The sequence below is a fragment of the Myxine glutinosa genome, chromosome 2 (assembly GCF_964187855.1).
Source record: "Myxine glutinosa chromosome 2, kmMyxGlut1.1, whole genome shotgun sequence".
Taxonomy (NCBI): domain Eukaryota; kingdom Metazoa; phylum Chordata; class Myxini; order Myxiniformes; family Myxinidae; genus Myxine; species Myxine glutinosa.
This window is the reverse complement of record NC_136262.1, coordinates 156,161,420-156,186,478: the sequence shown is the minus strand read 5'-3', so window position 1 is coordinate 156,186,478 and position 25,059 is coordinate 156,161,420. Positions and strand designations below refer to the sequence as shown.

At 53.8% G+C, this 25,059-nt stretch overlaps 1 protein-coding gene across 1 annotated transcript in view; it reads right to left on the bottom strand.

The window, feature by feature from the left end:
• LOC137422247 (high affinity cAMP-specific and IBMX-insensitive 3',5'-cyclic phosphodiesterase 8B) overlaps nt 1–25,059 on the bottom strand; it is a 250,684-nt gene that overhangs the window by 65,996 nt on the left and 159,629 nt on the right. Inside the window, exons 12-14 of the mRNA XM_078771846.1 lie at nt 12,361–12,434; nt 1,648–1,812; nt 80–125 (exon numbers count right to left, since the gene is read on the bottom strand). Coding sequence (XP_078627972.1) covers nt 80–125; nt 1,648–1,812; nt 12,361–12,434 — 285 coding nt within the window. The remainder of the gene's footprint in view (nt 1–79; nt 126–1,647; nt 1,813–12,360; nt 12,435–25,059) is intronic.

The window sequence follows — 25,059 nt, the reverse complement described above, 5'->3', positions numbered from 1 at the left end:
GTGTTACCCTAATGAGATTGTACTGCATCTGTTGTCTTGATTTAGGGTTTGGATATAAAAAAGAAAAACAAGCACTCACTCTTGTTGAGGGTGTAATCGTTATCGGAGAAGCGCCACAGTCCATCCTGGGATATTGACAATGGAATGGGGATACGGAAAAGAAAAATGAGAAAAGCAGATGATCGAATCCTCACAGTAGATCGTTGGAATGTAGCAGACACGCTACCACCATAATAACAAATATTGGCTTTTCAATGTGGCAGGAACACAACCACCGGTGGAGTTTAGGGGAGGGGGGGGGGCAGGTGGGGTAATGCCCCCACCTTAATATTTTACAGTGGTTTACAATTAAGATAAAACATCTCATATTTAAAAATGAGTAACAATAATGAACGTAAGCTGTATTTGTGATTTCACGTAAACTGTAACTACACTAACATGCAGTAATTTTGGAAGTCAGACCTAGCTACCCATTATTAATATTAAGCCCTTGCCCCCCCCCCCCCCCCCCAAATAGAGAAGTCAAACTACGCCTATGAACACAAAAGTAACATGAAATTCAACACTAATAGTAGTAGAACATGGTGTACTTAGAACGTCATTCGGTAGAGAGCACACCTCCACCAGACTGAACAGTTCACGTTTTGTATCCCACTGATAGGCTGGATCTGGATTCGGACCTGAACCAAAATCGAATCGGCTTCTTCTCACCCAACCAACTCATCCACCAAGTTTTGTCATAATCAGTCCACAACGTTTTGAGATATCATGCTATGTATCGTTTATGGCCCTATGTCTTCAATGGTGAAGAATCGTTCAAAAAAAAAATAAAAAATCAAAGACCTACTGTATCAGGATCTTCTCCAATATCTAATTGATTGGGCCTTCTCACACCTGTCCACCAAGTTTCATCCGAATCAGTCCACAACTTTTTGAGATACCGTGCTATATATATATATCGGTTTTAGCGCTATCACTCAATGGTGAAGAATAATTTTGAAAATTCTCTGATCCGGATTCAGATCTTCACCAAAACTGAACCACTTCTTTGTCACACACCTAGCCTGTCCACCAAGTTTCGTCCGAATCAGTCCACAACCTTTTGAGATATCATGTTCACAAACAAACAGACAAAGCAACAGACAGACAGACAGACGTAAAACATAACCTCTGCCAACCTTCGGTGGTAGAGTTTAACATTGAAGAATCATCACTAAACAGACGAACTAGATGCTTAAAGTGAAGATTTTGTTCTCAGCAAAACAGCTTTGAATACGAGGGTTGGTAGAATTGTGGTCACACTACAACTTTAGTAAAACTACCTTAGACACAGAGGACTCTGCAACAAAAGTAGATAATAGATTGGGGAAAGTGATTTTTATTAAACTTCGTCAATATCTTGAAGTTATTCAATTTTATTTTGCTTTAAATCTCCTTACGAACAAATCACAGCAGCTGCACTCTTGTGAATAAAAAAGCTCAACCTTTCATTATTCTTGCATTCGCTTAATGGTAAAAAAAAAGTTGAAAAAAAGAAGAAGGTGTAATCTAGAAATTTTGTTGGCTTTTGAAACCGAACATTTACATTCTAGATCATATTGCTTGGCATCAATGTGGATGCAGATAGGTGAACACTGGCTGACATACCGCCATTAGGCCCCCCAGAAGGTCTGTGGTATGTGGGTCCGGATTAGTGCCTGCCAACTGCGGAGAGTAGAGTTCTGTTGTGCGCAATATCTCCAGGACTCTATCCAGGGCCTCAACCACGGATTGTGGGCTGTTCTCCTGTGCTGCATTTATGATGTTAATCACCTTTGGGATTCAAAAATGGATGGAAGGAAACAGAGATGGGATGGAAAGAAAATGAAAAGGGAGGTTTTAGTAAAGTTTCAACCGTATTATTACTTTAGTATCGTATACACTTAAAAAAGATGTGCATGGAAGAAGTTTCCGGAACTGAGTGGCGTGCTGATGAGGAGGAGAGTGTCGTTGAAGCTGAAGGGAAAGGTGTATGCTGCATGTGTGAGAAGTGTTATGATTTATGGGAGCGAGACATGGGTAATGAACGTAGAGCAGCAACGAAGGCTGGAAAGGGTGGAAATGCGAATGGTTCAGTGGATGTACGGAGTATCGTTGAGAGAGAGGAAGACAAATGATGAATTGCGAAAGATGATGGGAATAGAGCCTGTGATGGATGCTGTGAAGAGGAACAGGTTGAGATGGTTTGGTCATGTGTTCAGGAAGGATGAAAGTGACTGGTTGAGAAGAGTGATGGAAATGAATGTAGAAGGAAGTAGACGACGGGGAAGACCGAGAAAGACTTGGCTGAAGATGGTGGAAGAAGAAATGCGGGCAAGGGGGTTAACAAGGGGAGATGCAGAAAATAGGGCAAAATGGAGAAGATTGTCATGGGGACCGCAAGGCTAACCCCCGCTCTAGCAGGGAAAATGGCTTTAAAATGGCTGTTGTTGTTGTATACACTTAAAAAAGAACAATCTACAAATGCGCCGGCCGAGATTCGAACCCAGGTTAGTTAGTTCAGAGGTGAGCGTGCTAACCTCTGGGCCATCCTGCCAGAACAAAAAGGTAGATATCCGCAGCTCAATCCTTAAAAATACACGCAAACAAAAGGGAACCAGCGAAGCAAACTTAAACAAGGGGGGTGTCATGCAAGCTCATTCGTTCATGCATTTGCTGATGAACTGTATGGTTTTCACCTTCGTCTAGGTCAAACCTATAAAACTGAAACTGCTGTTCTAGTGCAGTGCCAGCAGAAAGCATTATGCCATGAGATATTTAAGAGAATGAACGGAAGAGACAAAATAGGTGCAGAATTTTTTTTTCTTCAGCAGAATGGACACTGGCAGGACCAGGGGCCACAGTTTCAGTGTGAAGAAGAAGAGTTAGGATGGTCGTGAGGCAGGGGTCTTTCACTCAAGAGTGGTGAATGTGCGCATGGAATTGTCTCACTACAAAGGTCGTGAAAGTATAATTAGTGGATAATTGTAACATCGAGTTGGATCGGTATCTGGAAATTGCTGGGACTAGGGGGAGCAAGGACCAATATGTTCAGATGATTCCACAAGCTTGATGGGCCTAACGGCCTCCTGCATTGGAGCTCATCGTATTTCCTTGTATCAGGGAGGACGTTGCACTTTGGAAGGAATATAAAGTCAGTTTTCCCATCCGCTTGAACTCACTTGCCAATGTCAAATATGTCTTTGGATACAGTGGTGGCCAATTCGTGGGGAAATTAGACTGACATTCCTGAGGTTGTGGGTTCAAATCCGCATGAAACTGGCGGATTGAGGATTTGGATTCTAAGCTCCTGGAAGTCAGGCTTGCTTCACTATAATTGCCAAGTCATTATTGAATTGTTAGTTAAGTTTTCCACCTTTCCCACTAATGATTACTTGTGATTACTAACCATAGTTATCTTCTGTTAAGGTTGGGGTTTAAAGTAGATTATTAAAGCGCGGCGTTACGCGCGCTGCTTGTGAGCAAGGAGGAAGCGGACAAGCGGTAACATATAAACGTCTTTATTGTAAGAGCACACTGTAACAATGACTTGCTCCGGGCTGGTCGCCCGGTGAATATCATGAGGCCACGCCTACCCCTCGGGCGTGGCCACCGCCCACTTGGTGCGTGGAATGATGTCACCACGCCAGTGGGCTTTTGTGTCCGCCACACGCGCCCCCCCAGAATTCCCGCGCACCTGGAAGGCCAGTTTGCGGGGCAGACGAATGACCCGGCCGAAGCGCCCCCTGGCGATCGGCGGCGTCCGGGGTGCAGGGATGCCAGGTGGGATGCCCCTGGCTGCCCCTGGGATGGGTGCAGGACCGGGGGGCGGCGTGGCGGCGGGGCTGGGCGGTGCCAGGGGTCCGCCCGCAGGAGGGCGGCCCCGACGTGGGGGTCGGGCCACTGGCGGTGGATGGTCCACATCGAGGTGGGCCGGCTTGAGGTGGTCTACCGAAACGCGGTCAGGAGTACCGCCGATGTCCAGGGTGAAGTGCTTCGCCCCGGTCTCCAGCACGCGGAAAGGCCCGTCGTACGGGGGCCGCAGTGGTGTCCGATGGGCATCGTGGCGGACGAAGACGTACTCCGCCGTGCGAAGCTCCGGGGCGACGTGCGTCGGTGGGTGCCCGTGGCATGCCGTTGGCACCGGGGCGAACCTCTGGGCGGTCTCTTGCAGAGCGGAGCGCTGCTGTGCCGCGGACCATGGTGCCGTGGAGTCGGGGAGGAACTCGCCCGGCACCCGCAGCGGTTGCCCGAAGACCAACTCCGCCGCGGATGCGCGCAGGTCCTCCTTGGGCGCCGTCCGGAGGCCCAGCAGGACCCAGGGGAGCCTGTCGACCCAGCCGCCGTCGCGGAGGGTGGCCCGGAGCACGGCCTTCAATGAGCGGTGAAATCGCTCACACAGGCCGTTAGCCTGGGGGTGGTAGGCCGTGGTTCGGTGCAGCCGGACCCCGAGCCCCTGCGCAACCGCCCCCCAGAGCTCCGAGGTGAACTGGGGGCCGCGGTCGGATGAGATGTCTGAGGGGGCGCCGAACCGGGCGACCCAGGTGGCGATGAAAGCCTGCGCGACATCGGCCGCCGTTGTCGACGCCAAGGGCATGGCCTCCGGCCACCGGGTGGTGCGGTCCACCATGGTGAGGACGTAGGTGAAACCCCGCGAGGGGGGCAGAGGTCCCACCAGGTCCACGTGGACGTGGTCAAACCGGCGTTCCGGCACCGTGAACGGGGCCAACGGGGCCTGGGTGTGCCGGTGCACCTTGGCGCGCTGGCACGCGAGGCACGTCCTGGCCCAGCCGCGGACGGCCTTCCGGAGGCCATGCCAGACGAACTTGTCGGCGATCAGCCTTTGGGAGGCCCTCGCGCCCGGGTGGGACAGGCCGTGGATGGCGTCAAACACCTGGCGCTGCCAGCCCGCAGGCACGATGGGGCGAGGACGCCCGAGGGAGACGTCGCACAAGAGGGCCGCGCCCGCGCCGTCGAACGGCACCTCGGTGACGCGGAGGCCCGTGACGGCGGTCCGCAAGGCCTGGACGTCGGGGTCAGCGGCCTGGTCCGCTGCCATCCGGGCATAGTCGATGCCGAGGTGGACTGCGTGGGCGACGGCCCGGGAAAGGCAATCCGCCACCGGGTTGTCCTTCCCCGCGACGTGCTGGATGTCCGTCGTGTACTCGGACACGGCCGAGAGGTGACGCTGCTGCCGGGCCGACCACGGCTCGGTGACCTTGCCCATCGCGAAGATCAGCGGCTTGTGGTCAACGAAGGCAGTGAACGCCCGGCCCTCGAGCAGATGGCGGAAGTGCCTGACCGCCAAGTGAAGTCCGAGCAACTCGCGGTCGAAGGTACTTTAACGGCGTTCGGGTGGGCGAAGCTGCCGGCTAAAGAACGCCAGCGGTTGCCAAGCTCCACGCACCCATTGCTCGTGCACCGCGCCCACCGCGTAGTCCGAGGCATCGGTGGTGAGGGCGATCGGTGCATCGGGCGCCGGGTGCGAGAGCATGGTGGCGTTAGCCAAGGCGAGCTTCGCGCCCGTGAACGCCGTGTCCATCTGCTCGGTCCAGGTAACGTCGCCTTTGCCCGGCTTACCTCGGAGAGCTTCGTGCAGGGGGCGCAGGAGCTGGGCGATACGGGGCAGGAACCGATGGTAAAAGTTCACCATGCCCAGGAACTCCTGCAGCCCTCTGATCGTGCGGGGGCGCGGAAACCCCTTCACCGCCTCCACCTTGGCCGGCAGGGGGACGGCTCCGTGCCTGGTGACACGGTGCCCCAGAAAATCGATTGTGGCGGCGCCGAACCGGCACTTTGCGGGGTTCACAATCAGGCCATGCTGGCCCAGGCGTTCGAAAAGCGTGCGGAGGTGGCGTAGGTGCTCTTCGCGGGACGCGCTGGCGACGAGGATATCGTCCAGGTAGACGTAGACAAAATCCAAGTCGCGCAGGACGCTGTCCATCAGTCGCTGGAACGCCTGAGCCGCATTCTTCAGACCGAAGGGCATGCGCAGGAACCCGAAGAGTCCGAATGGCGTGATGACCGCCGTCTTCGGGACGTCCTCCGGCCTGACGGGGACCTGATGGTAGCCGCGTATGAGGTCCACCTTCGAGAAGAAGGACCTGCCCGCCAAACGGGCGGAAAAGTCCTGAATGTGGGGGGCGGGGTAGCGGTCGGGAGTCGTGGCGTCATTGAGACGGCGATAGTCCCCGCACGGTCGCCATCCCCCGCCGGGCTTCGGCACGATGTGCAGCGGCGACGCCCAAGCGCTCTCTGAGCGCCGAACGATGCCGAGTCGCTCCAGGGTAGCGAACGCCGCTTTTGCCACCGCCAGCTTCGTCGGCTCGAGGCGGCGTGCCCGGGCGTAGACCGGTGGCCCGACGGTGGGGATGTGATGGGCCACCCCATGCTTGACGGCCCCCGCCGAGAAGGTGGGCCGCGTGAGGGCCGGGAAGCCGGCAAGGAGGCGGGTGAATGCGTCCGCTGCCGGAAGCGTACAGACCAACGTGGCCGGAACCGAATCGTTCGGCAAGCCGCTTGGCAAGCCGCTCGTTGAGCTGGGCAACGCACAAGCGAGCGAGCTGAACGTCTCGGCCTGGACAAGCCGTCTGCGCTTGACGTCGACCAGGAGCCCATTAGCGCACAGGAAGTCCGCGCCAAGCAGTGCCATGGGCATGTCGGCGGTGACGAACGTCCATCGGAAAACCTGCCCTCCAAACCGCAGAGAGAGGCAGCGTTTTCCGTACGTACGGATGGGCGTCCCGTTCGCGGCAAGCAGCGCGGGGCCCCCACCCGCGGCGTGCTTGTCTGACGTGCCGGCGGGAATGACACTCACCTGCGCTCCCGTGTCGCACAGGTAACGGCGCCCGGAGAAGGTGTCCATTATGAACAGCAGGCTGCTCGAACGGCCGGCGCTCATCGCCACTATTGAGCGCCGGCCCGGGCGTTTCCCGACCCGTTGAAGGAGCACGGCGGATGACACCACCGAGCTTCGTGGCCGAACTTGGCGTGGAACCAGCACCAGGTGGTGGAGCTGGAGGAGCGCGGCTGGCTCCGCCAGGCCGGTGGAGTTGGCGGGTTTCCCCGCGGTGGCGGTTTTCGCCGCGGCGGTGGGCGGGGCGTGGCGGCGCTCACGAGGTGCGTATCAGCATGCTGCTGAACATCAGCGTGCTGTAGAAGCTGATGCTGTGGAACATGCTGCTGAACATCAGCGTCGAGGGCCGTGACGGCCACGCCGACGCTCGCCCGCGTGTCCGAAGCGGCGAAGTACCTGTCCGCCTCGGCTGCCAATGCTCGGGGTTCCGTTCGCTCGGTCCCGGCCAACGCGAGGCGAACCTGCGCTGGAAGTTGGCGCCGGAAAAGCGCCCGGAATAGCGAACCGGGGGCTTCGTCGCCCAACAGTGACAGCATATGGTCCATTCGGACCGACGGGCGCGTCTCACCGAGCTCGGGGAGATCCAGGAGGCGGTCGGCCCGTGCGTCGTCCGTGAGGCCGAACGTGGCTAGGAGTAGCCGCTTGAGTGCCTCGTACTTGTGGCCGTCCGGTGGGTGGCGAAGGACGGACACAACTCGAGCGGCCGTGCCGGGCCCGAGGGAGGCGACGACATGGCAGTAGCGCATGTCGTCGTTGGTGAGGCGCCGAAGCTGAAATTGGGCTTCGGCTTGAACGAACCAGACTTCGGCCTGGGCCTCCCAAAATTCGGGAAGTTTAATCGCCATTGCCTTGTCGTTGGCCATTGCAATGGCGTCGTGTTCGGAAGGATCGCTACGGCAGATCCAACGTCGAGGGTCACCAGTAAAGTGCGGCGTTACGCGCGCTGCTTGTGAGCAAGGAGGAAGCGGACAAGCGGTAACATATAAACGTCTTTATTGTAAGAGCACACTGTAACACTGACTTGCTCCGGGCTGGTCGCCCGGTGTATATCATGAGGCCACGCCTACCCCTCGGGCGTGGCCACCGCCCACTTGGTGCGTGGAATGACGTCACCACGCCAGTGGGCTTTTGTGTCCGCCACAATATAAAAAATACCTCTGGTAGCTTTCAAGGAAGAGATACATTTAGGCCTGCACCATATTACCACATAAGATTATGCTAGTAAATCTAATAGGATGCGGATGCTAAACTTAAGTGAAGCAAATGTGTCGTAAGTAATTAATGTGGTAATGTAAGTAATCTATAAAATATTTTCAAGTGTCTGTGTGTTTGTGCATTTGTACGTTATTCTTTCACAGCCTCCAGACGATATCCAGGCGCAGTAGCACCAAGAGGCCCCACATTTTGGGTGTATGTACTTTAGAATGTGGCCAAGGTGTGATGCTAACACACGTTGGCCTTGTCATCTGTTTGAGGCCACCAAAGGCCGCTATGAAGTGTATATTGGGATGTGGGGCCAGGTAGTGCTGCCACGGGCCCGCAGACAAAAGATAACCATAATGAGGCCAATGGCTCCACAGCTTTTCAATGTACGGCATGTCCCAAAACCACCACCGGGAAAAGCTCACCCAGCCAGGCAGCGCTGTGTATCTGCCTCCCCGTCCCCCAATATTCCCCTGTCGATATAACTCACATACAATCAACGGACTGGTGACTCAAAACAGGCCTCATGCCCAAATGGCTTCCTTTTGCATCAGAATTTATAGGAAATGATTATTTTTGTGTTTGATTTTTGTATGCATAGTCAAGGTCCGGGAAGAGCTCGAACACAGATAAAGGGAGCGGGAGAACAAGATGGAGAGCAGGCACATCAGGAGATCTGTGGGAGGGAGAGGGCTTGGGAAGGGGGTGGGTGGGGGGGGGGGGTGGTTCGAGGTAAAAAAACACATGGACACTGCTCGGACTTCCAGGAAAGAAGTTGGTATTTCAAAAAAGTGGATCTGGGGTGAATTAACGGGGGTAGAAAAGATCAAGGTTTTGGATGGGGGAAGATAAGAGATGTTGGTGAACAGCTGTTTTAAAGACCTGGAGGGAGGAGTGGGATTGAAGAGAGTGAGGGAGTTTGCTCCAGAGGCGGGAGAAAAGAGGAGTGAAGGTGAGCAGAGAGTCTTGATTTTGGCAGTTTAAGCATAAGAGGGTTGCAACATAACAAAAGGAACAGCAGGAGGAGAAGGGGGACACGCCAACAGCAGGGCCATGAGAGACTAGAATGGCATTTGGTGGAGCACATACCCCTCCCAGATTGAACAGTTTATGCTCTGTATCCTACTGATAGGCCGGATCTGGATCCAGACCTCAACCAAAATCGAATCAGCTTGTTCATGTCACCTACACAAATCCGTCCAAAACTTTTTCAGATATCCTGCTCACAGATCCACCTCAGTCCACCTCAGGTGGTGGAGGTAATGAAAGACCAATGACTACATTGGAGTCACCAGGAGGAACCTGGATAGGATTTGGGTTACAGCTGATACTCCTCCACCCCTAAACCTATCCAAACGCAGTCCGGTTGAGCCTTAGAAAATCAATTTGCAAGAACTCACTTGTCCCTAGACAGATAGATAAAGAAAGGCATTGCGAGAAAAGAGAAGAAAATGAACTAGAAAGCATTTGAAAACGCAAAGCCCGCCCGTGTCCGCTTTGGTCCGCTTTGTATTCAGACGTATGTGGAAACAGACTATTTTATTCTTTCATATGTGAAGCATGACAAAAAGAGATTAAAAAATGAAGATTTTGGTGACCCCGACCTCAAAAGCAATAGGCTTCAGTGACCCAATATGCAACCTCTGCTCAAGCTTCAGGCCAATTATCAGATGAAAATTGACAATTTTATGCAACTTTAAGCTTTTTATCTAAAAAAAAAAAAAATCAGCTTCTCGCTTTTGATTGGTGAACCAATTCAGTGACCCAATATGCAAATTCTTAAACTTTCAGGTCAACTGGATGGAAATTGATTCTTCTTATCGTGTCCACGGACAGTCCATACACGGTCCGGCCGAAACTGGACACATTTTTGCGCCTTGTAGTTGAATTCGGCAAGATCTGCAAAAGTGCAGGGTTCCTCTAGCGATGGACATTGCAGGAGATGTTGCATGGTCTGTGGCTCAGTTCCACATTCGCAAGTTGTCGGGCTGGTTGTTTATCCCCATTTGTTTAGTGACACCTTTGAACGACCTACACCAGTCCTAAGTCTGTTAAGGCACTTCCGTGTTATCCAGTTGCAATTAGCTCCTGGGGGAGGCTTTCATCAGGTAGGATTTCCATTGCTGGGGGTTGTTCGAGACTGGGCTTTCCACCAAGCGATGTGGGCTTCAGATGGGGTTGATTGTAATGAAACGACACTGTTCATGAAGCTCTTCCTTGAGTTTAAATGTGCTGAGTGTAGGTGTATGACCATGTGGAGAGTGGCTCTCATCTGATGTTTGACGGAGTCGCTCTTTCTTGCTGGCTGCCGTTCTTGTTATATCCGGGGGAGCTATACCCGCCAAGATATGGAAATTCAAGATATGGAAATTCAAGATATGGAAAGATCTCTCCCATACACGGCAGGCGTATTCAGCAGTGGTATGGCAAAGAGCAAGTGCACTGGTTCTCAATGTTTTGATGATGATTTTAGGTGATGCCGACCTTTGACCTTTTGACAATATTATTAATTTGTCTTCTCTGAATGATCGTTTTAAGGCCATTTTCCCCGCTAGAGCGGGGGTTAGCCTTGCGGGCCCTATGACAATCATGGTTCCCCGTTTGAGGCAATGTTTTTATGGCCTGATGCCCTTCCTGACGCCAACCCTTGGTCACGCTCTTACGATGCGCGGGGATACGGTGTACCTATTCTAAATCGGGGTGCACACCGGGATCATTCATCCCAGCAAGCTGGTACTCAATTTGCCGACCTCGGAAGGATGACAGGCTGAGTCAACCCCCTGGTGTTCATTTAGCAATCGACCGGGATTCGAACCCAGGATCCTAGGATCCCAAGCCGGCACCCTAACCGCTAAGCCAACACCAGGCTACAACACCAGTCTTCTCTATATTATCATAATAAAGCTGAGTTGAACATTTGATGACAAAAGCTCAAGTGGTAAAAAAAAAAAAAAGAAAAAAAAAAAGGTACCTACTGACAGACCTACAGAAGTGGCATGGGGACTGGATGATTAGCACAAATAACGAAAAATAGAATAAAGTTAAATGTGAAAGTAAGTGATACTTGAAAAGTTGAGTAAGTAAAATTGGTTCTTCTTTGGTGATAATGAGCCATGTTTCAGGTTCCTTGAGTCGGTTAAATACTTCTCAGACTGGAAGGCCTTTACGTTTCAATCCCACCGTTGCCACCAGAATCGGTGACATCATGGTTAGAGCTCTGGGTTTAGGAGGTCAGTGGTTCAAACCCGGCCGAGTCATACCAAATAATAAAAAAAATGGTGGTATGTGCTGCTTTCTTGCTTAAATGCTCAGCATTTAAAAAGGATAGAGCACGGACAGACAAACATAGGGCGGTAATAATAGTGCAGGCTTTGTCGGGCCAAATGACTTATCCCTACGATGAAGCTCCTTGTAAGGGAACATTTTTCTATTTTTGGGAAAGTTTCACCCTCCACAGTCTAACAGGAAGGTGTGCTGACATTTCCGCTGTCAGATCTGGGTTCAATTCCCGACCCGACGGTAAACGATTCTATTGGCGTTTCGCAGGCAGGGCGTTGCATCACAAGGTGCGACATCCTTTGGATAAACCATCAGTTGGGAAGAAGTCAGGCGGCATGCTCCAAGCCGCAGAGGCACCGATTAAATCCCAATGATGACGCAAAGAAACAGCCAGGTGTTGCACATGGATACATGAATATAGTGAAAGCATCTAAGGCTTCATGAGCGAGCTTGGACATATAATGAAAGTTAGGACAAGAAGACTTGTAAATGTACTTTTACAGGAATTACAAGGAAATGAAGAGACCATGGAGAAATCAATGTGTGTGAGATTTGAACCTGAGATGGCAGCACAATGGGCCATGGGTTTGTGTGGCAACGCCAAACAGGTAAGGCCACTGCCTCATACTGTCCTTTTAATTATCAAGAGGAAATCTTGTTCACTCGAGGGCAAACATAACAAACCAATGCAATGCACTGTTAATACGTTAAACAACACCAATCTGCCTTTGTGAGACTCCATCTTGAATGCCCACCTCCCCCTGCCCCCCCCCCCCCCCCACTCACTCAATATATCCCCCTTCAAAAAACATATATTTATATATGGAAATATAGATCTAATTTTGTGGAAAATAATCACAGGGGAAATTGAATAAAAATAATTTAAGATTGCATTCAAGAAGTTGATGAAAATGTGTGATAGGAGGAATCAAGTGAAGAACAACTGACGAGTTTCATTGGAAACACAATTGGTTTGCACATCGTCATGGCAATGGTACTGTTACCCTGGTGATGGGAGCTTCAATCGTCATGGAGTGTATGCGAGCGGTGGAGGAGTACCGTCTGGGCTGGCTGCTGCCTGCTCCCACAGAGATAGGGGGAGAGTAAAAAAACAAACAACAAAAATAACAAAACAACCTCCCCAACCACCACCAATAATGTATAAAAGGTGCTCAGAAGGCTCCCAGGTAGCATTTAATTAATCATGGAGATTATTTTGTATCCACAACAAAAGCATGTCCGTTGAGAGCGGAGGAACACTTGCTCACATCAGTTGGGGAAACAATCAAGATGCCCGTGGTGCAAGTGTGTGCACGCAAGGCCTACCGATAATTGGGACCTAATAACTCGATAATGATCGTGATAAACTTTACTTTCATGAGCCAAACGCACAGGATTTGGACGTTTCACTAGCCGCGTACAGATGAGACCAATTGGACTCAAAGTCATGATCAAAAAGTTATCGGAACAGGAGTACCACAACAGTACAGTAGACGCCAGTGGTTTATTTAATTTTTGCGATACAAGTATACATTAATGGGAGAAGAAATAATTCCTCACAATTGTTCAAAATGGCATGACAAATGAAGAACTAATAATGTTTTTAACCCGAACGTGCATTTTTAGAGATATCAACAGTTAATCTGCCCAGGTGTATGGGATCAAGCAGACGTCACAAAGAGATAATAAATAAATAAATAAAGGATTTCAGAAAGAAAATAGTTCAGAAAAGGAAGAATGATACATACTCATATAATGTTTTCCAGTGAAGAAAACTAACAAACAGATAGCTAACTGACAGACCAAGATAAAATAAACTGTCAACAACAGATGCCAATCTGCACAACACATTATTTTATTCATTATTTTACCTTTCTGCTGCATTTTCTTTGCTTCTCAAGAGATATTTCCATTTTACATTTATCCACTCTATCCCATGAGAATTCCGGGTTGGCTCGACCGGCTGAGATTCTGTCTTGTAATCAAGTTCAGATACCGACCCCGCAATGAAAGAAATGGCAAACTGCCGAGAAAGGTATTTTGGCACCTTTATCCTCCACAGAGTATGGAACTCAGACCTGACATGGGGCAGATAACTCGCTACGTATTCAGCTTTGTTGACATTCTTGCAAGTCTAGGCCCATATAAATGTTGTCATGCACTATGCATTTTAGATTTTTATTTTTCTGTTTAAGACTAGCCGTTCCAAGCTAGCCGTTCCCCTCTCCCCCTCCCCTCGCCTCCTCCCCCTCCCTCCTCTTCTCCCCTCTCCTCCTCCCCCTCCCTCCTCTTCTCCCCTCCCCCCTCTTCTCCCCTCCCCCCCCCATTCCTCCCCTCCCCCCCCACTCCTCCCCTCCCCCCCCACTCCTCCCCTCCACCCCCACTCCTCCCCTCCCCCCACCCTCTCCTCCCCTCTCCCCACCCTCTCCTGCCCTCCCCCCCACCCTCTCCTCCCCTCCCCTCCCGTTCCCCTCCCCTTCCTCCTCCCTCCCTCCTCTTCTCCCCTCTCCTCCCCCTTCCTCCTCTTCTCCCCTCCCCCCCCTCTTCTCCCCTCCCCACCCTCTCCTCCCCTCCTCCCCCGTTCCCCTCCCCTCCCCATCCTCCTCCCCTCCCTTCCTCCACCCGGCAATGCCGGGTACTTCCCATGGCCAGCTGTACGTGGGCTGCTCAAAGGTTGGAAAACCAAGCAATCTTTATGTCTTGGCACCAAGTAAGAAAACCAGAAATGTTGTATACCAAGAGGTTTTGAGAAATTGAAAATTGACAAAACGTCATGCAGGAAATGTACTGTGATATTGCTCTAAAATATACATGTTCTTTTCATCATATATTTGTATTATTCTTATTCAACCCGCCCAAAGCCCCCCCTCCCCCCTCCCCTCACCTCCCCTCCCCCCTCCCCCTCCCCCTCACCTCCCCCCTCCCCCTCCCCCTCACCTCCCCCCTCCCCCTCCCCCTCACCTCCCCCCTCCCCCTCCACCTCACCTCCCCCCTCCCCCTCACCTCCCCCCTCCCCCTCCCCTCCCCCCTACCTCCCCCCTCCCCCTCCACTCCCCCTCCCCCTATCCCCTCCCCCTCACCTCCCCCTCCCCCTATCCCCTCCCCCCTCCCCCTCACCTCCCCTCACCTCCCCCCTCCCCCTCACCTCCCCCCTCCCCTCCCCCTATCCCCTCCCCCGCCCCTATCCCCTCCGCCCCTCCTCCTCCCCCTCCCTCCTCTTCTCCCCTCTCCTCCCCCTCCCTCCTCTTCTCCCCTCCCCCCCTCTTCTCCCCTGCCCCCCTCTTCTCCCCTCCCCACCCTCTCCTCCCCTCCTCCCCCGTTCCCCTCCCCTCTCCATCCTCCTCCCCTCCCTTCCCCCGCCCGGCAATGCCGGGTACTTCCCATGGCCAGCTGTACGTGGGCTGCTCGAGGGTTGGAAAACCAAGCAATCTTTATGTCTTGGCACCAAGTAAGAAAACCAGAAATGTTGTATACCAAGAGGTTTTGAGAAATTGAAAATTGACAAAACGTCATGTAGGAAATGTACTGTGATATTGCTCTAAAATATACATGTTCTTTTCATCATATATTTGTATTATTCTTATTCAACCAGGGTGAAGCCCCCCCTCCCCTCCCCCTCTCCTCCCCTCCCCTCCCCCCTCCCCCTCACCTCCCCCTCCCCCTTCACTCCCCCCTCCCCTCCACTCCCCCCTCCCCCTCCCCCTTCCCCTCCCCCTCCACTCCCCCCTCCCCCTTCCACTCCCCTCCCCCTCCACTCCCCCTCCCCCTCCACTCCCCCTCCCCCTCCACTCCCCCTCCCCCTCCCCTCCCCCTCCCCCTCCACTCCCCCCTCCACTCCCCCTCCCCCTCCGCTCCCCCCTCCCCCTCCCCCTCCACTCCCCCTCGCCCTCCACTCCCCCCTCCCCCTCCACTACCCCCTCGCCCTCCCCCTCCACTCCCCCTCCCCCCTCCCCCTCCCCCTCCACTCCCCCTCCCCCCTACCCCCTCCCCTCCCCCCATCCCCTCCCCTCCCCTCCTCCCTCCTCCCCCTCCCCCCTCCTCCTCCCCTCCCTCCTCTTCTCCCCTCTCCTCCCCCTCCCTCCTCTTCTCCCCTCCCCCCCCTCTTCTCCCCTCCCCCCCCTCTTCTCCCCTGCCCCCCTCTTCTCCCCTCCCCCCCTCTTCTCCCCTGCCCCCATCTTCTCCCCTCCCCACCCTCTCCTCCCCTCCTCCCCCGTTCCCCTCCCCTCCCCTCCCCATCCTCCTCCCCTCCCTTCCCTTCCCTTCCCCCGCCCGGCAATGCCGGGTACTTCCCATGGCCAGCTGTACGTGGGCTGCTCGAGGGTTGGAAAACCAAGCAATCTTTATGTCTTGGCACCAAGTAAGAAAACCAGAAATGTTGTGGACGTGGTCGAAACGCCGCTCGGGCACGGTGAAAGGAGCCAACGGAGCCAGGGTGTGACGGTGGACCTTGGCCCGCTGGCAGGCTGTGCAGGCGTTGGCCCAGTCGCGGACGTCCCGTCGCAACCCGTGCCAGACGAAGCATGCCGACACCAGCTTCTGGGACGCCTTCCGGCCTGGGTGCGAGAGGTCGTGGAGGGAAGCGAAAATGCGACGCCGCCAGGAGACCGGCACGACGGGGCGCGGTCGGCCTTGGGAGACGTCGCAGAGCAGGACCGTGCCCGCGAAGGGGACGTCAGCCAAGCGGAGGCCCGTGTCTGCCACCCTGAGTGCCTGCACCGTGCGTCCGTCGCCATCAGGGCGAAATCCACGCCGAGGTGGACGGCGTTGGCGCCGGCCCGAGAAAGGCAGTCGGCCACGGTGTTGTCTTTCCCGGCGACGTGCCGGATGTCCGAGGTGTATTCCGACACGGCGGAGAGGTGGCGCTGCTGGCGGGCTGACCACGGCTCCGTGACCTTGGCCATTGCGAAAATCAATGGCTTGTGGTCGACAAAGGCCGTGAATGGGCGGCCCTCCAGGAGGTGGCGAAAATGGCGGACGGCCAGGTATAGCCCGAGGAGCTCGCGGTCGATCGAACGTGCTGTACTTCAGCTCGTTGGGCAGGAGTTGCCGGCTGAAGAACGCGAGCGGCTGCCAGGCCCCATTCACCCATTGCTCATGGACCGCGCCCACGGCGTAGTCGGAGGCGTCCGTGGTGATGGCGATGGGGGCATGGGGTACCGGGTGGGCCAGCAGCGTGGCGTTGGCGAGGGCCCGTTTCGCGCCGGCAAAAGCCGCGTCCATGTCCGTGGACCAGACGACGTCGTGCTTCGCCGGCTGGCCGCGGAGAGCGGCGTACAAGGGCCGCATGAGTTGCGCCGCTAGGGGCACGAAGCGGTGATAGAAGTTCACCATCCCGAGGAACTCCTGCAGCGCCTTGACGGAGCGGGGGCGCGGGAAAGCGGCGATGGCCTCGACTTTGGCCGGCAGCGGCACAGCGCCGTTCCGGGTGATGCGGTGGCCCAAAAAGTCGATCGTCGCCGCACCAAAGTGACATTTGGCCGGGTTTACAATCAAGCCGTGCTCGCTGAGGCGGCCGAACAGCGTCCGGAGGTGCTCGGCTCTGAACGTGCTGGCGACGAGGATGTCGTCCAGGTAGGTGAAGAGGAATGGCAGGTCGTGCAGCACGCCGTCCATCAGGCGCTGGAACGCCTGCGCCGCGTTTTTGAGGCCGAAGGGCATCCGGAGGAACTCGAAGAGGCCGAAAGGTGTGATCACGGCCGTCTTCGGGATGTCGGGCCGGGCGGACGGGCACCTGGTGGTACCCCCGAATCAGGTCCACTTTAGAAAGAATGGTCCGCCCCACCAACCGGGCGGAAAAAATCCTGGATGTGCGGGACGGGGTACCTGTCGGGGGTAGTGGCGTCGTTGAGGCGGCGGTAGTCGCCGCATGGCCGCCATCCGCCCCCCGGCTTCGGGACGATGTGCAACGGCGAGGCCCAGGCGCTGCCGGAGCGCCGCACAATGCCGAGGCGCTCCAGCGCCGTGAACTCGGCCTTGGCGACGGCGAGTTTGGCGGGGTCGAGACGGCGAGCCCGGGCGTACACCGGCGGGCCCGTAGTGGGGATGTGATGCTCGATGCCGTGCCGCACCGCGATGGCCGAAAACGTCGGCCGCGTGAGGGCCGGGAACTCCGCGAGGAGACGTGCGAAGTCGTCCGCCAATGGGAGGGCGCAGGAAAACTCGGTGGGTGCGGCCCGGCTCAAGGCGCACGCCAGGGAGCTGAAAGTCTCAGCGTTGACGAGACGCCAGCGTTTCACGTCTACCAGCAGCCCGTGGGCGCACAAGAAATCGGCCCCGAGCAAAGCCATGGGGACGTCCGCCGTCACCAACTCCCAGTGAAAGAGCTGGCTGCCGAAGCGGAGGGCGACGGTGCATGGGCCGAAAGTGCGGATGGCGGAGCCGTTGGCCACGACCAATGGGGGGCCGCAGACGGCGGCCCGCCTGTCCTCCGCTGAAGCGGGAATGACGCTCAGCTGGGCGCCGGTGTCGCAGAGGAAGCGCCGCCCCGACGCTCGGTTCCGCGATGAACAGCAGGTTTCCGGAAATGGCCGGCGTTCATTGCTGGGAGGGAACGCCGGCTCGCCCGTTTCCCGACTTGCCGAACATGCACGGGGGTCGGCATGATCGGAGCCTGCCGCCCGAACCTGGCGTGGAAATAGCACCAGGCCGGGTCCGGCGGGGGCTCCGGTCGACGCGTCGGGACCGGGCGACGCGGCGTCGCCGCTGCCAGTCGTGCCGGCCCGGCGGTCTCCGGGAAGGAGACTGCGTCGCGGGCGTCGGGCGGGTGGGCGGGAAGGCTCCCGGCCGCCACCCCGGCGAGCTGGCTTGCCGAAGCGATCTTGTCGGCCTCCTTGGCGAGGTCGCGGGGGTTTACGATGGTCGTACCTGCCAGGGCGACCCGTACCGGGGCCGGGAGCTGGCGAAGAAAGAGCTCCTGAAACAGGAAATCCGAGGGGTGCTCGCCGAGCAACGCGAGCATGTAGTCCATGCGCTCGGACGGCCGCATATCGCCGAGCTCAGGTGGGTCGAGCAGGCGTCGTGCGCGCTCAGCCGCCGGGGAAAAGGGCGAACGCGCCCAGCAGAAGTGCCTTGATGGCGTCGTACTTGCTGTCAGCGGGCGGGTTCTGGAGGAAGCTCAGGCAGCGGGCGGCGGTCGCGGAGCCGAGCGCGGCGACAATGTAATGGTAGCGGGTGGCGTCCTCCGTGATGCCACGCAGGGCGAACTGGGAGTCCGCCTGCGCGAACCAGACGGCGGCATGTGCTTCCCAGAAGGTGGGCAGCTTGAGGGACACTGCGGTGTCCATCACGTGTTGCAAATTCGGGGTCACCAGTGAAGGAGTCCGGGCTCCAGCATGATACGGACAAAAGGATGGCAAGGCACAAACTCGTCCGAGAAGATATTTATTCGTAAAACCAACTCGGGAACACTGAAAAGCCCGTTTATCGGGCTGCCTTATAAAGCACAACCAGAAACCGAAACCGAAACCGAAACCGAAAGCCACGCCTCTCCGGTGGTTATGTGATCAACAGGTGTAGCTGATTATACCCGCATGCGCGGCATGCTTTGGTGGTCACGTGACCAGCCCCTCTGGCGCCGTGGTTCCCCGCCGGTGACGTCACCAGCTGGAGCAAGGAGATTCTGATGCTGGTCTTGCTTGGGGGACCCATGGGTCGCTACACACGTGTCAATAAACAAGAGGTTGCCTCAATCACAAAAAACAAAAAGCATGAACATCACAAAGGGTGGTGCAACAAAATCACAGCACTGCAACACAAAGGCACGCACCTGAATACAGTCAAAACAAAATGACACAGGAATGGACGCAACACTCCTAACAGTCAAGGACAGAATGACAGCAGTCCTCAATATCGTGTGTGTCCTTCCTGAGCTGTGATGCAGGTTGTACACCTCCGACGCATGCTCTGTACCAGGCATCTGATGCGGTCCTGGGAAAGTCTGTCCCACTCCTCCTGCAAGGTGGTTACCCATGGTCTTCCTGTTCGTGGACCATCATTCACAGTTCCAGTTTCACCGTAACGCCTTTGCAGGCTGTGAGCAACCAAGACGTTGGGCAATTGTTCGCTGGCTTACACCAGCCTCAAGCATCCCAATTGCCCTGAAACGTTGTTCAGATGTCAGGCGTGGCATTTGAATTTTCTTGTTGTTTTCCCTGTCAGAAGCCTCTAGAGTGATTATAGACAGCAGTAAATGAATGTCTAACCACAAGAACTGAAGGATTTCATTATGAGGGTCATTATTTAAAGGGAAAGAGCCCGATACAGAACCACTCAAGCATGCTATTGTTAATCAATCAGGTGATTGAAGTGAAGTTCCCATGGCATAATCAGCCATTACAATTGAAGAAACGTGTTTGCAAAGCTGCACATTTCAAAAAAAGAAAGTGATAAGTTTCTTTTGATGTTCAGTTTATATATATATAATATATATATATATATATATATATATATATATATATATATATATATTATATATATATATATATATATATATATATATATATATATATATTGTTACGGGACCACGGCGAGGATGTTGTTTGCCGAGCGGATGGCCGCCGTGCCCGAACAGTTACCCCGACTAACCCGATTCCTGAACGTTGGCCGAATCGCGCCACAGATATTCAATGGGGACAAGACTAAAACGAAGGATGTAAAGAAGAAAGAAAGACAAAGGGTAAGAAATACAAATTATAATTTATTTCTATTTACAACCAAAAGTAACCAAGGAGAAGGAAGGATAATAAAATAAAGACAGAAGGAATCAAGAAGACACAGTGAAAATTGCTAGCTTATCTAAACAGTCTTACTTTACCAGGGACAGAACAAACAAAGACAGACTCACGCGGGGAATAATGACAGGAATGGCAGGAGGTGGATGGCTGGAGGGAGAGGGTGAAAACTGGAACCGGAGCACGGTCAGGCCGGGAGTGAGCAGCCGCCGCCCCTGGTCGATCGTCACATTTAGCAGCCGCCGTTCCTTCGCAGCCACGGACGAAACTGCCGTCGAAGCTCAAAGCTGTGGTGGTTTAAAGCTGCGGTGGTTGTACTTGTTCTCAGGCTTGGCACTTGGCACATGTTCTCTCTGACTCCCTCTCTTGCTCTCTTTGCTTCGCTTTTCCCTCTGTCTCTTGCTCTCTTTGCTTCGCTTCGCCCCTTCTCTCCTCTCTCTTAGTCCAACTACTTCAAGGCTTTCGCGCGCACGCTCTTTATCGCGCCTCAGGCGATCAAGCCGCTGGTGTCCAGGACACGCCCATCGGTGAGCTCACCTCGGCCCTGGTTGGTCGCGCGGAGGCTCCCGATCCCGCCCTTAGAGGAGGCGTTGGCAAGGCCACGCCTTGTTCCCGGCACTGGGCCGACTCCTCCCACCTTCGGCTCCGAGATTACCTCGTGGCCAATGGAGTCTTGGGATGAAACAAACCACCGCTGTCGCAACCCTAACAAACCGCCCAGTGCAGTTGGCAATTGAGGCTTTGAGGGAATGCAGTTGGCAATGGTTGGAAGGGGAATGTGAAGGGAATCTACTCTTATTTCATTTTGTGCAATGGAGTATTTAAATTAATGGAAGACACAGCCTTACACTAATACACATAATAAGGATATAACTACTGAACAGGGAGATATTGTGTCCTGTGTGTATGTTTTATGGAATTAACTACGGGAACACCCTTTGACCTTTATACAACAACAAATGCAGGAAGGAGGGTGACATTTTACAACAATTCATTACACAACAATAATAAAAGAACAACATTCTCATATCCACAACACTGCACCCTCCTCCCCTTAGGCACGTCCCGAGCCTATGAACTTTTACCTTTAGTGTGGCACGTAGGTGTAGTTCCCTCTACATTTAACCTGACCCTGAGTGCGACAGTTTTAAAACATAAATAAATATGTCCCGCTGCTCCATTGCACCCTACCTAACAGACTCACGCCCACAACTAACCGAATTGCGGAATGGTCTTCAAACTACACATTTACGGTGGGGGCGCATTATTTACAACGACTCTACTTTATTTACAAAACGCAACCCAGGACCTGTGATCGTTCTTTTGGGGGGGGGGGGGGGGGGGGGGGAGACAGTCTGCTCTGCATCGACGCACCATGAAGCACCCAAACAACACATCAATACACCCTCAAGCACCAATCGGTGCACAGTCATCACTGTCCATGAATAAAAATAACCAAACAACCCCAAACCCTGCTGGTGGTCTCTTGCTCTTCGGCTCCCTCTGCTGGCTATTTGTTCTTCCAGATGTTGTCTTTCTTTCATTTTCTTACTGGCGGCCTATTGGTGGAAATAAACCTGCACAGAACGTGTCCATTGTTTTGATTTATTTATGGCCCACAGGGCCGACTATGTGTGGTTCACCTGTGCGGCATAGGTGCCCTGTGACCAAGGTCCGCCAGCAAGATCTCGGGCCCTCATGGCCGGTTCCAGCAGAGGGGCCATGCCCCAACCCATGGGGTCCATAAGTGGTGCTCAGCCACAGACATGTGGTCCATAATGTGGTGCATCGATGCAGACAGCTGATTCTGGGAGTTCCGGGCGCACAATGGCGGACTCCCGCACACTCCCCTCGGCGCCCAGTGGCGCACAGTCCTCATGTGGGAGACAAAGGGGGGAAAAGACAGATGAGTGAGGGGTAAGGTCTCAAGGGTACACATCAAACAAGGCAATGCAAGGCGAGGTGCGTATGTTTTATGGAATTAACTACGGGAACGCCATTTGACCTTTATACAACAACAAATGCAGGAAGGAGAGTGACATTTTACAACAATTCATTACACAACAATAATTTAAAAAAACAACATTCTCATATCCACAATATATATATATATATATATATATATATATATATATATATATATATATTGTTGCGAATATGGAATTTGGCCTCCATATCCGCTTGTAAATATTCCCCTATTTTCTCCGATACTCCCCAACTCTCCCTTACCCCATTCCCTAGTCCCATTGTCTGTAAACAACACCCATTAGAGCCGATCTTCCCCTTCATCCCCCCATTAAATGTCGTGCCCAGGTCCCCGCACCACACGTAGACAATTATAGGACATCTTGCTAGTTATTCTTAATCTATGTCAGTTAAGGACTTGTTTCCATTAATTATGACTCTTCGTTGCACCAGAATGTGATGATATGGCACCAGTAGGAGTTTAGGACCTTCCCATACCTCCCCGCATCTCTTCCCATCATCTCAAGCTCCAACAACAACCACAACAACAGCGGCTTTGCGTCCTCACCTCCGGCTCGGTTGGCCGCCATTGAACATGTGCTCGACGGGGTTACCCAGAAGGGGGCTCCCTGTCGGCCCCCTCGTCAAGGGCGGAGCCGGTAACCCCCGCACCCAATGAGAAGCCATGGGCCGATGCCATATGGGGCGGAGCTAACGAGCGAGGGCGTGACTCCCCGCCGGATATACGCGGCCCCGCGCCGGACGTGACGTGAGATGCGCCCCGAGCTTGGAAGGAAAAGACGCCACCCTCCCGAGCGCTGAGCGACCTCCCCAGCTTGAGACCAAAGTCGCGACCCACAAGCGCTGTGATACCTTCACGCATCTCTGGACACCACCGTACGTGATTCTGTCCCTGAGCCAGGTGCACCTGAGCCATCGACTGCCGCTTTCCTGGCCATCAAACCCCGTGTGAGTGAGCCTTGTCCCGCGTTTACCTGTCGTCTGTCCGGGGATAATATAAGTGTGTTTAAGTGCCCACCTTCCTATGTTTCCCTCTTGTCCCTGTAATCTAAACCTTCCGCAATTGTAATAACAACCTTTGAGAACCGAAACCCTGGTGTCGTATTGTGTCATTATAATCCAGCCGGGTGTCTTCTCTTTCCTATTGAGCCAGCGTAGCGCGATTAGTCAACATTCGGGCACAATCGGGTAACTTGTACGGATACGGCGGCCATCCCGCTCGGCCCCACCATACCATCAAAGTCGTATCTGTAACAATTGGTGTCGAGGAGTGGAATTCGAACCCGGGACTAAATTTATTAGGCCCAAATTTTGGGAGGGAAAATCGATTCGGAGCGCGTTTCCCGCGCGAAATTATAACGGCGAAATTTCAAATTGTTTTACGAAAATAAAAAATAAAAACCGAATTTTGAAAAGTCGCGCTATGGCGGATCAAGACGGCTGGGGTCCGGTAGGGGAGAGTGAAGCAGGGTCGGTCCAGGACCAAATTGAGGGACATGAGGGACATGAGGAGAGCGAAACAGCGGGGGTAGCAGACGCACGAAATTGCGCCTCGCACATAGCTACGGCGGCCGCACCCGCTGCACAAGTGGGAGGGATGGCCCAGATGCAGGTCCTCATGGAGCAATTTATGGCGCAAATGCAGGCGTCCCTCAAACTGCAGAGTAACCAATTGGGGAACCGGATGGATGCTCAGAGTGAGCAAATGAGGGTTGATAGTGGGCGAATGGAGGGCCAAATGAGGGTAATGGGAAACCAAATGGGGGTAATGAGGGACGAAGCGAGGGGTACCAGTGAGAAGTTAGACAATAATTTTGAGGGGTTAGACAACGGGATAAAAGAAGTGAAAAATGGGTTAACGGGGGTAGAAAACAGAATGGCCGCTCAAGAGAATCAAATGGAAGGGATGCAAAAGGGGTTAGAGGGGGTAGAAAATAGAATGGCTGCCCAGGAGAATCAGATAGAGGGAGTGAAAAATGGGTTAGAGGGGTTAGAAAACAGTATGGAAGGCAAATTGAGGGACATGAGGGACCAAGCGGAAAGGGAAGTTAAACAAATGGAGCAGCAGATAGAGGGGGTCAGAATGGGGGTAGAAACCAAACTGGATGCTCACAGGGAGGAAATGGAGCAGATGAGGGTGGCATCTGGGCAGGAGATGCAAGTGATGGGAGAGGAGATCAGAAGAGGAGTGGGTGAGGAGGTCGGAGGAGTGCGCGAGGAGGTGAGGCACTGTAAGGAGCGCATGGAGAAAGAGGTGAGAAAGGGGACTGTAAAATTGCAAGGTGGTATAGAGGAGTTGACGCTGGGAGTAGAACAACTGACAGTGGGACAAAAGGAGTTGGGGGACCAGGTAAAGAAGAACACAGCGGTAATAGAGGGTTTAAAATCGACACAGAAGGAGATGAAAAAGGACGTAGGGGTAATTAAAAAAGAGTGCCAGACGGTACATGAGGACCTGACGAGGAAAATGGACAAGGTGGTAGAGGTAATGGAGGTTAAAGAGCGGGAGGTGCGGGAGCACATAGAAAAAAATAAAGTGGAGTTAGAGGAAGAACTTAAAGGGGCGCACGAAGAGATGAAGGAGATGAAGCAAAAATTAGAGGAAGTGGAAGAAGGGGTGAGCGAAATTAAGAAGCGACGGAGAGAGGATAAGAAAGAGATAAAGGAGGAGATAAAAGAATTGGTCCAAAGTCTGTGTTTGGAATCGTGATGATGTGCTCATTAACCGGATGAGGGATTCGCAGGTGATGGAGGAGAAGCGAAGAGGAAGAGGACCCGGTGTAAGTGGTGACCAATATGGTCGCGCGTATGATGCGCCAGGGGATTTAAGGAGCTTGGGGGTCGAGATAGACCCGGGTGTTCGTGAGAGGCCGTTGGTGAAGTGTGCGACAGGTCTGGTGTGCGAAAGAGGAGGTGTGCGAGAAAGTCCGACTCTGGGGTGTGTGAGGAAAAAAGTGCGTGCCAAGGAGTGAGGGTGCTGGCGAGAGT